Source organism: Oncorhynchus mykiss, chromosome 3, assembly GCF_013265735.2.
Source record: "Oncorhynchus mykiss isolate Arlee chromosome 3, USDA_OmykA_1.1, whole genome shotgun sequence".
Lineage (NCBI taxonomy): Eukaryota > Metazoa > Chordata > Actinopteri > Salmoniformes > Salmonidae > Oncorhynchus > Oncorhynchus mykiss.
In genome coordinates, this window is record NC_048567.1 from 43,047,085 (window position 1) to 43,061,723 (window position 14,639).

General features: G+C 41.7%; 2 protein-coding genes across 4 annotated transcripts in view; one reads left to right on the forward strand and one right to left on the reverse strand.

Annotated features, from left to right (window-relative positions):
* Positions 1-4,330, reverse strand: part of LOC110519985 (solute carrier family 35 member F5) — a 35,715-nt gene extending 31,385 nt beyond the window's left edge. For 2 of the 3 annotated variants that reach the window (XM_036974134.1, XM_036974132.1), the window contains exon 1: positions 4,232-4,330. The gene's annotated coding sequence lies outside the window, so the exon portion shown is untranslated. Of the gene's footprint in view, positions 1-3,303; positions 3,327-4,231 lie in introns of those variants that run through there. The other variant, XM_036974131.1, reaches the window with a different exon arrangement.
* A 187-nt stretch (positions 4,331-4,517) lies between these two features.
* Positions 4,518-14,639, forward strand: part of LOC110519989 (actin-related protein 3) — a 32,159-nt gene continuing 22,037 nt past the window's right edge. The window contains exons 1-3 of the mRNA XM_036974135.1: positions 4,518-4,719; positions 13,508-13,563; positions 13,945-14,057. Coding sequence (XP_036830030.1) covers positions 4,676-4,719; positions 13,508-13,563; positions 13,945-14,057 — 213 coding nt within the window. The 5' untranslated portion in view covers positions 4,518-4,675. The remainder of the gene's footprint in view (positions 4,720-13,507; positions 13,564-13,944; positions 14,058-14,639) is intronic.

A 14,639-nucleotide genomic window follows, 5' to 3' on the forward strand; every position in this document is an offset into this window, starting at 1 on the left:
GAATATGGGTTTATTAGACACATACATGAACACGTACATGAGTAAGTCTTTGTCGGAGCTAACAAGCCACAACTGAACGACGCTTGTAATTTTGTTCTAAACTCAATGAAGACAAACAAACAGGCCACTGGTCGATCTAAACACATCTGCGAGTGATATCCCTGAGCTGTGACAACGCGTCTTGCTATGGCCTATAATGGAACATATTGATTACTGTCACATTGACTTCTACTGTAACTGTAGGCTATTGTGTGCTTAACTTTCAGAAACATTAACACTGGAAAAAATGTTTTGAAAATTGTCATGGTAGATCTTTCATCACCGCCAGGGCTTCCCCCAGACCGATCACCTGCTGGGTTTCTCATGGACCCTCTGCCCGACACGTTAGGCACTGTGATAAGTTCTGTGCACGCTCTCTCCCACAGGCATGGCACTCCATCTCTCATTGTTCTATCTGTGCTTGAATGTTATATTAAAGGGTGTGTACTTCAAGGTACAAAAATAAAATAGGATACATTTAGTCATTATTTGTCTTTTGTTATTCGATGCACAATTTTGGAGACCACAAACGAGAAAACAAGTTGATATCCAATTTTCGTTTTGAACTTGAACTAGGCATAAGCAACAGATCTTGGTGAGTGTTATTTTATTGAGTTGGAACGCCCTCCGTGGTGCTGAATGGACTGCCAGGATCGTGCAATGATATTTAAGTTGAACCAACTTGTGGTGCTGAAGGATAGCTCTGACATTCGGCCAGTTCAGGAACAAACAACAATTTGCAGTAGGCTTGTAGCCTAATAGGCCTACGACTACGTGATATAGCTATTTGTAGGCTATAGCCTAATGTAAATAGATATAGCTTAATATTATTGCACGGAGTGCCAGAAACAAACACTTTCTTCTGAAACACGTCAGTCTATTCTTGTTCTGAGAAAGGAAGGCTATTCCATGCGAGAAATTGCCAAGAAACTGAAGATCTCGTACAACGCTGTGTACTACTCCCTTCACTGAACTGCGCAAACTGGCTCTAACCAGAATAGAACGAGGAGTGGGAGGCCCCAGTGCACAACTGAGCAAAAGGACAAGCACATTAGTGTCTAGTTTGAGAAACAGACGCCTCACAAGAATGTTAAATGTGTTTCCTGTCAGGTATTTTAATTATCTGTATTGTCTACTTGTTGAATGTTTGAAGTCTTGATTAAGGTTGTTTGTAATGTTTTGTTAATTGGTGTTGGACCCCAGGAAGATTAGCTAGCGTTATGGTGTTAGCTGATGGGGAACCTAATACAAAATTACAAGTCCTCAACTGGCAGCGTCATTAAATAGTACCTGCAAAACACTTTTCTTTGCAACTCTGCCTAGAAGGCCATTAATAATGTCTACACTGCATTTGATCAATTTGATGTTATTTTCTTTCAAAAACTAGGACATTTCTATGTGACCCCAAACTTTTGAATGGTAGTGTAATTCATTTGAATATATTAAACATAAGAGATATTAAACTAAATGTTTTATTACCTCCGACTTGGCCCAATTCACATTTCCAATTTCCTGACATACCAAGCTAGAACAGGCCATGCATCTCAACCAATAGCCAATATAGAAAATAAACTCAGCAAAAAAAGAAACATCCCTTTTTCAGGACCCTGTCTTTCAAAGATAATTCGTAAAAATCACAATAACTTCACAGATCTTCATTGTAAAGGGTTTAAACACAGTTTCCCATGCTTGTTCAATGAACCATAAACAATTAATTAACATGCACCTGTGGAATGGTCGTTAAGACACTAACAGCTTACAGACGGTAGGCAATTAAGGTCACAGTTATGAAAACTTAGGACAGTAAGGAGGCCTTTCTACTGACTCTGAAAAATACCAAATGAAAGATACCCAGGGTCCCTGCTCATCTTCGTGAACGTGCCTTAGGCATGTTGCAAGGAAGGACCGCAGATCCTGCCAGGGCAATAGATTGCAATGTCCGTACTGTGTTGCAGTGGCAGACCAAGTGTAACAACATCTGCACAGGATCGGTACATCCGAACATCACACCTGCGGGACAGGTACAGGATGGCAACAACTGCCCGAGTTACACCAGGAATGCACAATCCGTCATCAGTGCACAAACGGTCCGCAATAGGCTGAGAAAGGCTGGACTGAGGGTTGTAGGCCTGTTGTAAGGCAGGTCCTCACCAGACATCACCGGCAACAACGTTGCCTATGTGCACAAACCCACCGTCATTGGACCAGACAGGACTGGCAAGAAGTGCTTTTCACTGACGAGTCGTGGTTTTGTCTCACCAGGGGTGATGGTCGGATTCGTTTATCGTCAAAGGAATAAGCGTTACACCGAGGCCTGTACTCTGGAGTGGGATCGATTTGGAGGTTGAGGGTCCGTCATGGTCTGGGGCGGTGTGTCACAGCATCATCGGACTGAGCTTGTCATTGCAGGCAATCTCAATGCTGTGCTTTATTGGGAATACATCCTCCTCCCTCATGTGGTACCCTTCCTGCAGGCTCATCCTGACATGACCCTCCAGCATGACATTGTCACCAGCCATACTGCTCGTTCTGTGCGTGATTTCCTGTAAGACAGGAATGTCAGTGTTCTGCCATGGCCATCGAAGAGCTTCGACCTCAATCCCATTGAGCACGTCTGGGACCTGTTGGATCGGAGGGCTTGGGCCATTCCCCCCAGAAATGTCCGGGAACTTGCAGGTGCCTTTGTGGAAGAGTGGGGTAACATCTCACAGCAAGAACTGGCAAATCTGGTGCAGTCCATGAGGATGAGATGCACTGCAGTATTTAATGCAGCTGGTGGCCACACCAGATAGTGACTGTTACTTTTGATTTTTACCCCCCCCTTTGTTCAGGGACACATTATTCCATTTCTGTTAGTCACTTGTCTGTGGAACTTGTTCAGTTTGTCTCAGTTATTGAATCTTGTTATGTTCCTACAAATATTTACACATTAAGTTTGCTGAAAATAAACACAGTTGACAGTGAGAGGACGTTTCTTTTTTTCCTGAGTTTCTTTTTACTAAAGGAAAAACCTTTGAATTAGTAGGTGTCCAAACTTTTGACTGGTACTGTATGCAAAAAAAAAAAGAGTTTTTTTTGTTGTGTGCCTGGAGCACAGAGAGTAGCATAGAAACACATCAAGACAAACCCTTCTTAGTATGCTATGTTTTCTCTGATTTATGCCAGTTTGAAAGAGATTGCAACCTTAGGGGGGAAATGCACATGATGTAAGATGACCTGAAAGAGTTATCCATACAGATAGCGTGATTGATAGGTTAAACTCACAGGCATCTTGAAGCCGAAGTAGGCTAGGCACCCACAAAGGTGAAGGGCCCAGACATGCCAAACCACAAAGCCAAGATGGCCACAAGCGTGCTGAAGGGGATGGCTGCCAAGAAGCCCTCCACCCACAGGATCAGGTTAATCAGGAAGTCTGCAAACATGAGTCTGAGAGGTAGGGGGGACAGTGAATATTTTACTGGAAAAATGGGCAACAGCATCACCTCCATAATCTAAAGACACGTTTGAATATTTTTTTTCAGTCAAGCATGTGCCCAGAATGTGTAAAAGCTGTTATTGACAAAAGATAATATTTATCATAAATACATAGAAAACGTTGTGGTTCCGACAAGGAGTATTCATTCGAAAAAGTGGTAGATTTCATCCTAGCGAATCATTTTTATTAAAATGTAGTCCACTCCTGATCGGCTAAACGTTCACATTTGTAAAATACGGATATATAACCATGCATGACTGTTGTCTCAAGTTAATCAGGACAGTCACAAAGTGGTTTACAGATACCCAGCCTAAAAAACCCTAAGCAATGCAGCGGCAATGCAGTGACTTCCTGGGCTAAACTTCATCAGCAGAAGTCAGGGACAAAATAGAACTGAGGTTAGACGCTAAACTCGGAGCAAGCAGATTCGACATGAGCAAATGTAGTTTTGATTCATAGATGAAGATTCCCCAGTAGCAAGTTTAGTAAAGTAGTTGCATTAATTCTCAAATTGAGTGGCATGCTTGCAAATCTTATTCAATGTATTCACATAATGTATCAAGCAAGTTATGTTTGCAAGTGTTGTATTTATTCACACATCACTTACGTGCTTGCAAGTGTTGTGTGCGACTACAAAACTGATAATACAGGTGAAACTCATATTTGACATGTGCAAATCATATTTTATATGCATGTACACGTATGTCTCTATTTTACCTTCGAACACAGGGGCCACTGTGAACCACCACACTGCCTGCATTGCTCAAGCGCTCCCCGGCGTCAGCCATCTTGCCTCTCCCTGCCTGTTTCCACTAGATAACGCAGCCACAAAGTACAATTGGCTATATCGGAAAATATATATATTTTTGTTGTTGCTTTTTGTTCTTATTTAAAGCATAGGGCTAGGCATAATGTTGGCGGTGTGGTTAAGGTTTAAAATCAGATTTTAAATTGAGAAATTGTAGAAAGAGGCTGGGGTTTTGACTTTGTGGCTGTGTTACCTAGTGACGACCTGCCTGTCCAAGACCGAGTGCGGAAGTAAAAACTGTACTGTGCGGGTTCTGGATTCCGTACTCCTGTGGACGGTTTGCAAGATCCTCCACCCGACACAGACTGCTTTCAATTCAAAACAAACATTTGTGATTACCAGAAGTACACGAGATGGCAGGACGATTACCGGCGTGTGTTGTCGACTGTGGTACAGGGTAAGCTATTCAAACTAGAACGCGGTGCATACAGAGCATCGAGATTTTGGGTGTCACCGATACAGAGCCCATCGCTGTCAGCAACTGGGTGTGTTGCTAGTTAGCTTGCTAAATATAATCAATGTAACCTTTCATGCCGATGCATTGCGAAACAAATGTGTTTTAGTTGTTTTGTTAGGTCGTTATTGCACGACTGTTTCATTGTAATTGACTATGCGGTTTTTGTGTTCGCTAGTTGGCTAACGCGTTAGCTAGATGTCTATAAGCTTGCTAATTGCTTGATATCAGAAAATGTTTTTCTGTCGGAAAGGCTTTTTCAATACAAAAGAAATACTAACCCCATTGCTGGGGTTCTAATAGAACTGTTTCATATTTGACTTACTTTGAGTGGACATTTATAAATGGGCTTTGCATGTTTTTTTGTACTATTTAATGGTAGCTACTAGCGATGCAGTCCATAAGTAATTTTACAGTGCTCACTACAAGTCATCCCGACTCTGAGTATGCGCAGAGCGACTTCCTATATTGTCGACTTCCTCATTCACGCTTTTTAGTCCATATATGGTCGTTTTCGGCATCTGAACATGTTTTTTTGATTAGCAAACTTCTCTAATTTCTTTAACTTTAGCCCTAGTCTGATCCTTAAATATCTCAAATGAAACTACACATGAATTATTTTTCTGAATAACAAAGACTGATTCGAATTCGTAAATAAGCAAGGGAATTTTCACTTAAGGGTCACCTCACAGTTCTACGCTTTTCATTGATTGTGCATACTTCTGCTTTACTTTACTTAATTGCCTGTCCCAAGATGTATTCAAAGCCAGTGAATTAGGAACAGTTGGGTTTAGGCTTATCCCTCATTATCGAACTGTGCAATACACCACAACATTCTAGTTGCCTCGTTTTAGCAAATAATCACTTTGATGAATCTTATTCAGTAACACAAGAATGTTTTTGTTCGGTCCTCAGTCTTTGAATAATTATTGCTAATGCAATGCTCAGCATCTGTTACTTGTGTTCATTGTTAGGCCTACTTATTGTTTATCAATGTACATGATTTAATCTAAGGAGCAATATCCAATGTATGCATTTGATGTATCCTTGGCCTAGATGTAGATTATTTGAAATGACAGGGATTTATGTTTAATACTATAGTTAGGGTTATTGCCTAACTGAGATGCGACTGTGCTGCAGCACTTGCATGTAAAGACTTAAACTCGTTACTCCGTATGTTGCCCTGCATACCTCTCCACTTATCTTCCCCCCTCCCTTTGGGCTATTAGACTAGTGCATCTGGTCCTCGCTGGGGAAGAGGACAGGAAACTACAGCTGAGGATGGAGAATGAGGCTAACTCCTTTGTAAAGCAGATGTTTGAAAATGCTGAGAAGGCCAAGATGCTAAAGTACCAAACCAGCAGAAGTCAAATCGAGTACACCACCACACAGCTCATGAGTCACGCTCAGATAGCCAAAATGTGTGAATTGAACTCCACATCCTTTTACCTCATGCACAAGTGGGATGCTATTCTTAGAGCTCAACTGTTCAATTTCATTGTTATTGTAGGACTAGTTTGTCCACTCCTCTGTAAAAGTTGTGTTCGGGCCTATGTGAAAGAGCCACTATTTTATGTAGGCCACTGTGTATTATTTATTTATATTTATATTTTTTGCAGGGGTCCATTCTTGGTCAAAACAAATGCTTCATATGTAGGCTAGGTGTTGCAGGCCAGGCTTGCAACTGAGACTAGTACCTGCGACTAGGGTGGAGCCGTCCTTTGCTTATCATCCACAGCAAACAGTTTTTATTTCGTATATATTTAGGCCTAATCATTGTCTAAATTTAGCCTGCATTTGGCCTTGATTCACAGTGTAGCCTAGTGGATAGGCCTAGTTAGCATTTCAGAGAGAGCTACCCAGTCCAGGCCCACTGCCCAATCCCGAATCGATCTCTATCCCCTACCTTTTATCTCTTTCATAGAAAGTGGGCCTAGATTTTTAGAAGATTGGGTGTAAGCAGTATGTCAGAATATCCCCACTATAGAGTGGGGGAGTTCGAGAGGAAGGACAATGGACAGCCTACCTATCTCACCTATCCAATCCTTTAAGATATAGTGACGAAGGGCTAGGGCAGGGATCAGCAAGTAGATTCAGCCCTGGGCTGATTTATTTTTAATTACAAATAGTTTGTAGAATGCAAGAATCCCAAACAGATATATTTGACTAAAACATAGTCATTGCTTACATTTGTATACGATCATGTCTCTATATTTTTCGTTGGAATAGTTGGGTAAAGATTTCCAAAATTAAAATCCCTTGGAGCTGATTTCCTAGTGTTTTTAATTTAGTATTTTATGTCCAACAATGACAACGCTAAATAAGAATACTAGTTTGCTCAGAACACTTGGGGCACCAAAAAACCCCACCCGTGGGCCAAATTTGGCCTGTGGGCCCCCAGTTGGGAACCCTGGGCTAGGGGGTTGATTTGGAATTGAAACACTCCTCTGTTTGTGCTTGTGTCCACTGCTAGGAGTGTGGTGTAACAGGCTTGTTGAGGCAGGTAGGGCTGTTCAGTGGAATGAAGCCCTAAGCCTATGTTTTTGTGTCTTCCACGTTCCAAGTGCACATAGTAGAATTCTCCTTCTTCCCTCATAGTTAGGCTTTTATAAGCAACTAGGCCTAGCCCACTTTCTAGCTAGGCTATAGCCTATTCATTGAAACTATGGAATTGAAAAGCACCTCAGACAATGTCTCATCCTTATTGTAGTGTCAACTAAGCTAGGCCTATATCCTTAAGGTATTTTCTCAACTAGACTAGGCTATATCCTAGAGCTGACCACATTTTAGTCGACTGGTCATTTGTTTGGTCGATAGACTGTTGGTCGACCGAGATTTCTTTAATCGAGCAGTCGCAAAATATATATATTTTTATTGGTGCACAAGACATCTGTCTGATTTGCACCTGTCTCAATGGACTAATCCATTGCAGAGGCCACAGGGATGGCACAGTCCATCACTCTAAGACATGTGATACTGAAATTTAATGTAAAAATAATGGTGCACACTAAAATCAATTTTATTACAAATGCACTTTCTCCCTCGATGGATAGGGTTGCTGTCCTCGGTTCTTAAATGTAATTTACAGTGCGTCGTATAATTGGTGCCTTTCCCTATGTTGCTATGTGCATAATAGTAAACTTAACCAGCATATTGGGATTGAGAACAATGCAGCGGAGGCAGCAGCAGCAGAGATGAGGAAACAGCCCTTGCCTTAGCCTAATTGTTTTAGCAAATTTAGTAGAGAGGAAACCCCAACTTAATTAGGTCTGTAATCAATAGCCTAACTGTTAAATGTACCTGGCTTTATAAATCATCCACATAAACAGTATCTACAGAAGTTAGACAGATCTTGCTTCTGTTTTCTGTTTGAGTGTTTTTTTAATAGCCTACTGATTCTGTGAGCACCAAGCCTCATGCAACAGTAAAATGTCGGACAAAGCAATTTCACAGATTTGGCTGTTTTTAATCTTCGCTCTGCTGTAATAAAGGCTTTACAAAAATATTTTGTTAGAACAGAGTGGTATTACTTATTTATTTAGTGTTTACACTGTTCCAAACAGGCAGAAAAATAATACAGCACCTCTTTGTCACACATAATATGCACACAGCTCTTGCTCCTATACCCTCTTTTCTTGATCTCCTTCTTACTGTTATTACAATTATTATGACCATCGTAATAATATGTAATGTCGTTGTCATTAGTAGGCTTTGTTTAGTAGCCTTGTATATCCACCGAGCTGTAGGCCTAAGAGCGCGTCCTGTTTAGTCTTAATTTATTTACGCCTATATTTCAGTAAATAGGCTACTGTATCATTTGTTCATGCCATCACACAGCATACGAGACATTCATGCTTTGAAATGCAATCAAGCATTTTAGTTTTCAAATGAAATGACAAAGGGAATTTTGAATAATTTGCCTTAACAATAAATAAACCGCAATTCACAAATGCATGCAACTGTTTCTAGTCTGCTGTAATAAAGGCTTTATATTAGGGCTGGGCGATATGGAAAAAATATATCACAGTATTCTTTTTTTTTTTAAATCGACGGTATGACGTATTTGACAGTATTTTTAGTTTTTGAATAATAAAAGTTCTACGTTTTCTTTATGAGTAGTGCGTTATCCTAGGGTGGCAACACATAGACTCATTGAAATCACTTAGAATGTTTCTCCATTCTGATTGTTTTATAATGTTCAATTCAACTTCAACCACCAAAACAAGTTTCAGCACTTTTATAATTTCTGCATTTCCTGCACTCAATTGCAGTGGTGGGTAAAAGTAAAGATACCTTTAATAGAAAATGACTCAAGCGAAAGTCACCCAGTAAAATACTACTTGAGTAAAAGTCTAAAAGTATTTGGTTTTAAATATACTTAAGTATCAAAAGTAAATGCAATTGAGAAAATGTACTTAAGTATCAAAGGTGAAAGTCTAAATCATTTCAAATTCCTTATATTAAGCAAACCAGATGGCACCATTTTCTTTTTATTTACTGATAGCCAGGGGCACACTCAGACAGACATAATTTACAAACAAAGCATTTGTTAGTGAGTCCTCCAGATCAGAGGTAGTAGATGATCAGGGATATTCTCTTGACAAGTGCGTGATTTGGACCATTATACTGTCCTGCTAAGCATTCAAAATGTAACGAATACTTTCAGTATTTTCTTTATGAATGTAGTGAAGTAAAAGTTGTCAAAAAATAGTAAAGTACAGATACCAAAAAAAACTACGTAAGTTGTACTTGAAAGTATTTTTTACTTTTACTTTATAAGTACTTTACACCACTGCTCAATTAAGAGAATTTCTACACTGCCACCAAGGGCTGCACGATATGGGTAAATCGTCTAGGACTTATTTTTAACCAAATGTTGCAATTGCGATTTGACTTGCCAATTATCAAATTGTGTTGGTCACATGCATACAGCAGGTGTAGACGTTAGAGTGAAATGCTTACTTACGAGCCCCTAACCAACAATGCAGTTTCAAAGAATACAGATAAGAATAAGAGATCAAATTAACAAGTAATTAAAGAGCAGCAGTGAAATAACAATAGCGAGACTATATACCGGGGGGGTTACCGATATAAAGTCAATGTGCGGGGGCACCGGTTATTTGAGGTAGTATGTAGATAGATTCATTAAAGTGACTATGCATAGATAACAACAGAGTAGCAATGGTGTAAAGGGGGGGGGGGGGGGGGGGGGGCACTGCAAATAGTCTGGGTAGCCATTTCAATAGATGTTAAGGAGTCTTATGGCTTGGGGGTAGAAGCTGTTTAGACACCTCTTGGACCTAGACTTGGCGCTCCGGTACCGCTTGCCTTGCGGTAGCAGAGAGCACAGTCTATGGACTAGGGTGGCTGGAATCTTTGACAATTTTTAGGGCCTTTCTCTGACACCGCCTGGTATAGAGGTCCTGGATGGCAGGAAGCTTGGCCCCAGTGATGTACTGGGCCATTCTCACTACCCGCTGTAGTGCCTTGCGGTCGGAGGCCGAGCAGTTGCCATACCAGGCAGTGATGCAACCAGCCAGGATGCTCTTTCGATGGTGCAGCTGTAGAACCTTTTGGGGATCTGAGGACCCATGCCAAATCTTTTCAGTCTCCTGAGTGAGAATAGGTATGTCGTGCCCTCTTCAAGACTGTCTTGGTGTGCTTGGACCATGTTAGTTTGTTGGTGATGTGGGCACCAAGAGAACTTGAAGCTCCCAACCTGCTCCACTGCAGCCCCATCGATGAGAATGGGAGTGTGCTCGGTCCTCTTTTTCCTGTAGTCCACAATCATTGTCTTGTTGTCCTGGCACCACGTGGCCAGGTCTCTGACCTCCCTATAGGCTGTCTCATTGTTGTTGGTGATCAGGTTTACCATTGTTGTGTCATCGGAAAATGTAATGATGGTGTTAGAGTCGTGCCTGGCCGTGCAGTCATGAGTGAACAGGGAGTACAGGAGGGAACTGAGCACGAACCCCTGAGGGGCCCCTGTGTTGAGAATCAGTGTTGTGGATGTATTGTTACCTACCCTTACCACCTGCGGGCGGCCTGTCAGGAAGTCCAGGATCCAGTTGCAGAGGGATGTGTTTAGTCCCAGGGTCCTTAGCTTAGTGATGAGCTTTGAAGGCACTATGGTGTTGTACACTGAGCTGTAGTCGGTGAATAGCATTCTCACATAGGTGTTCCTTCTGTCCTGGTGGGGAATTGCAGTGTGGGGTGCAATGGAGATTGCATCATCTGTGGATCTGTTGGGGTGGCAAATTGGTTTGGGTCTAGGGTTTCTGGGATGATGGTGTTGATGTGAGCCATGACCAGCCTTTCAAGGTACTTCATGGCTATAGATGTGAGTGCTACAAGTCGGTAGTCATTTAGGCAGGTTATCTTCGTGTTCTTGGGCACAGGGACTATGGTGGTCTGTTTAAAACATGTTGGTATTACAGACTCGGACAAGGAGAGCTTGAAAATGTCAGTGAGTCTACACAATCACTGGTATTATCAGTCTGTATTAGGTAGCTACGTTTGCTCTTACTCAGTACATTTATTAGCTAGCTATTAGCAGCTAACAATTAGCAGCTAACAAACAACAATCTCACAAGATTTAGGGCAACTTGCTAAGAAAATACAAACTAGCTCGTTTGCTGATGTAAGAAACACAAACTAATAGTGTCATTATAGAACGCCAGTTGGTTCATATTAAGAAGCAAAGTGAAAACAGCGTTGTTGACATCAACATTGTTGCATGTGCTGCATTGACCATGCACACTGAACGCAAGCGTCTCGTGGTTGAGGAACATCAAATGCTCTCCTTGAGCGACAGGGTGTGGCTAGGTCTGTGTGGAAAGTGGCACGGCGAGAAAGAGCGGAGAGAGACTCAGGTAAGCGAAGTAAACTATAAAAATTGACATTAGACATGGCGTATCACATTTAACAAACCTAACATTCAAATAACGCTATAGACGGTAATTTAAAAACCCAAACCGGTCCCTGCATCAATACCGGTATATCATAAAATACGGTATACCGTCAAGCCCTACTTTATTTTTTGATTGTTTTATTTTAATTTTAGAATAGTCTCTGGTATACTTATTTAGTGTGTACACTGTTCGAAATTGAAATATTGTAATCTAACAGCAACTGTTTGGCACACACAATCCTCCTATACCATCCTTTTATAGGTGTGTTGGATTTATTGATCTCCAGTACTTTTCCTACAACTTCCATAGATGACTTCCCCTTTCCCTCCTGAGTAACCATTTCGAGGTTCTTTTTCACGTCCGCCTCATCCATTTTGCTGTCACTTGTTCGGAGTTATAATTGTTATAAACAATTTATTGATGTGATTATGATAGGTTATAGGCCAGGCCCTATTGGTCACATGCATGCGCTGCTTACATTTTTCACGTAAAGAGAGCAAGAGTTTGGGGAATAGGCTATTTTTTTCCCCCAAAAAATTAGGGATTTCGTAAACATAGCTTTTCAGTCAGAAACAATTAACAAATTACATGGCGTAAATGATGTTGCAGCTTCAGCACGGACAGCGCAATAAACATTTTCTGTGTTGTGATGCCTTTTCGCTGCTGTAGAGAGGAGAGCGAGACAACGTGCACCAGTCACACAGGAACTCGCCGTCATTGTTTTGAACACAGTGTGAACATCGTGTTCTTTCTTGAGTCATGTGTGTGTTTTATCGATTGGTCGAAAGAACAGTACGACTCTCAGTCAACTAAGACTTTTTTTAGTCCGGGACAGCCCTACCATATTTCTAGCTAGTGTGTGTATCAACTAGGCTATGTCCTTATGTTTGGTTCATGCACTTTAGAGACTGCTACTGCCTCCTAAGTACATGAACTGAAAGACTGCACTGTTATGACTAGGAGTTACTTGCCTACTGTAGTCTTTGATGCACACTGTGCTTTGGCACTCTTTAACAGTGTCCTCTATCATTCCCACGGTCCCTGTCCAGGAAACGACGGGAGAACAGAGCCACAGCCGCCGACATCTGGCTAGCATGTGCCTAGCAAAACACCACTACACAAAGGATCATAGAAAGGCTCATGAATTGTACTAGTATTTGATGTAGTATTTAAGCTAGGTTATGTTCCCACGTATAGACATAACCCTTGGAAAAATTTGGGAAATTGTTTTGACCACAAAAAAAGACCATTAGATAGGTTTCCAGGTATGTGTGGGAAGTGTGTGCCATGCTAGCCTAAATGCCCACCCCAAGTTTTCACAGAGATTTCTGCCGACTGGCAACTTTCAAACTAATATGCCCATTTGAATGATTTTGACAGTTTCTGTACATTTTTGGGTTGAGCACTCTAGGCTTCATTATCGATCTGTGGAAGACTTTAGCCTACTGCAAGTGCACTTCAAATGCAACACTGCTGGCACTCAAACCAGTTGTAGGATGACGCTATGCTAAGATTTATACGCGTGTTGGATTTTGGGAAATGTATGAATAGCCGCTTTGATTCCAAATGCCCTTTTACACTCTTCCTATTGAAGGGTAGGCTATTCAGAGTCGAGCTGCAGTTGTTGGCTCTGATCCATGGAAGAACAGAGGTTGTATTGAAGCTAACCAAAATAGAGTCTAGGCTTGCAAATATATATATTTTTATTTTCTTTTTTACAAACTGGCACTCATACAACATAAATGTGCACAGTGAGCATGTGTTATGTCTACCGTGGCTGTTAAATCTAATGCTGTTCCTACCTTTTCTCTCTCTTCCAGATACACAAAGCTGGGGTATGCAGGGAACACAGAGCCACAGTTTATTGTTCCGTCATGTGAGTATATCTGTCCAGACGATTCGCCTCGCATAGAGGGTAGGCCTAACTGTTGAACTTGAACTCAGCCAGTGGTGATTTTGTTTTTTTAATGTTGTGTTGCCTAGGCCAAAGTAATTTTAAAGCTGGTCAAGCAGAGAGCTAACACGGTTTCAAAGTGGAACCCTTTGGGGCCTTGCGTTGGGAATACAAGTCCGGATAGTGAACAGTGAGGGCATAGTTCACTCTTGCACTTGGTGTTTCTCTTTAGAGAACACACATAGTATCCCTAACAAAGCTCTTTCATCAAACACAGCCTTAGTCTAATCGATTCTCTCTCTCTCTTTGTCGCACGGTCTCTCTCGCGCTCTCTCGCTCTCTCTTTCACATGCTCCCTCCCAGGTATTGCAATCAAAGAGTCAGCCAAGGTTGGATCAAGGACGGTCAAGGGGGTGGACGACCTGGACTTCTTCATTGGCGACGAGGGGATAGACAAGCCCAATTACGCCACAAAGGTACCGAACCTGTTGACTTGAAAAGGCCCACCCAATACAGTATATCAAAGCTCACATAAACCACAAACAAACCTGCCCAATGCCAACCATGACAGCAAAACATGACAGCCTAAAAGTAATTTGACCAATACAATGCACAAGCCCACCAATTGGAAGTTGTCATGTAAGGTGTGTCCCGCGGCCTGTGAGACTCCTCTTCAATGGCTGTGCGAAGTTGCTGGATATTGGTGTTAACTGGAACCCGCTGTTCTACACGTCGATCCAGAGCATCACAAACATGCTCATTGGGAGACATGTTTGGTGAGTATGCAGGTCATGGAAGAACTGAGACATTTTCAGCCTCCAGTAATTGTGTACAGATCGTTGAGACATGGGGCCATGCATTATCATGCTGAAACATGAGGTGATGGCGATGGATGAATGGCACAACAGTGGGCCTCAGGATCTCGTCACTGTATCTCTGTGCATTCAAATTGCCATACATAAAATGCGATTGTGTTTGTTGTCCGTAGCTTATGCCTGCCCATGCATAACCCCACTGCCACCATGGGGCACATCTGTTCACATCAGCAAACTGCTGGC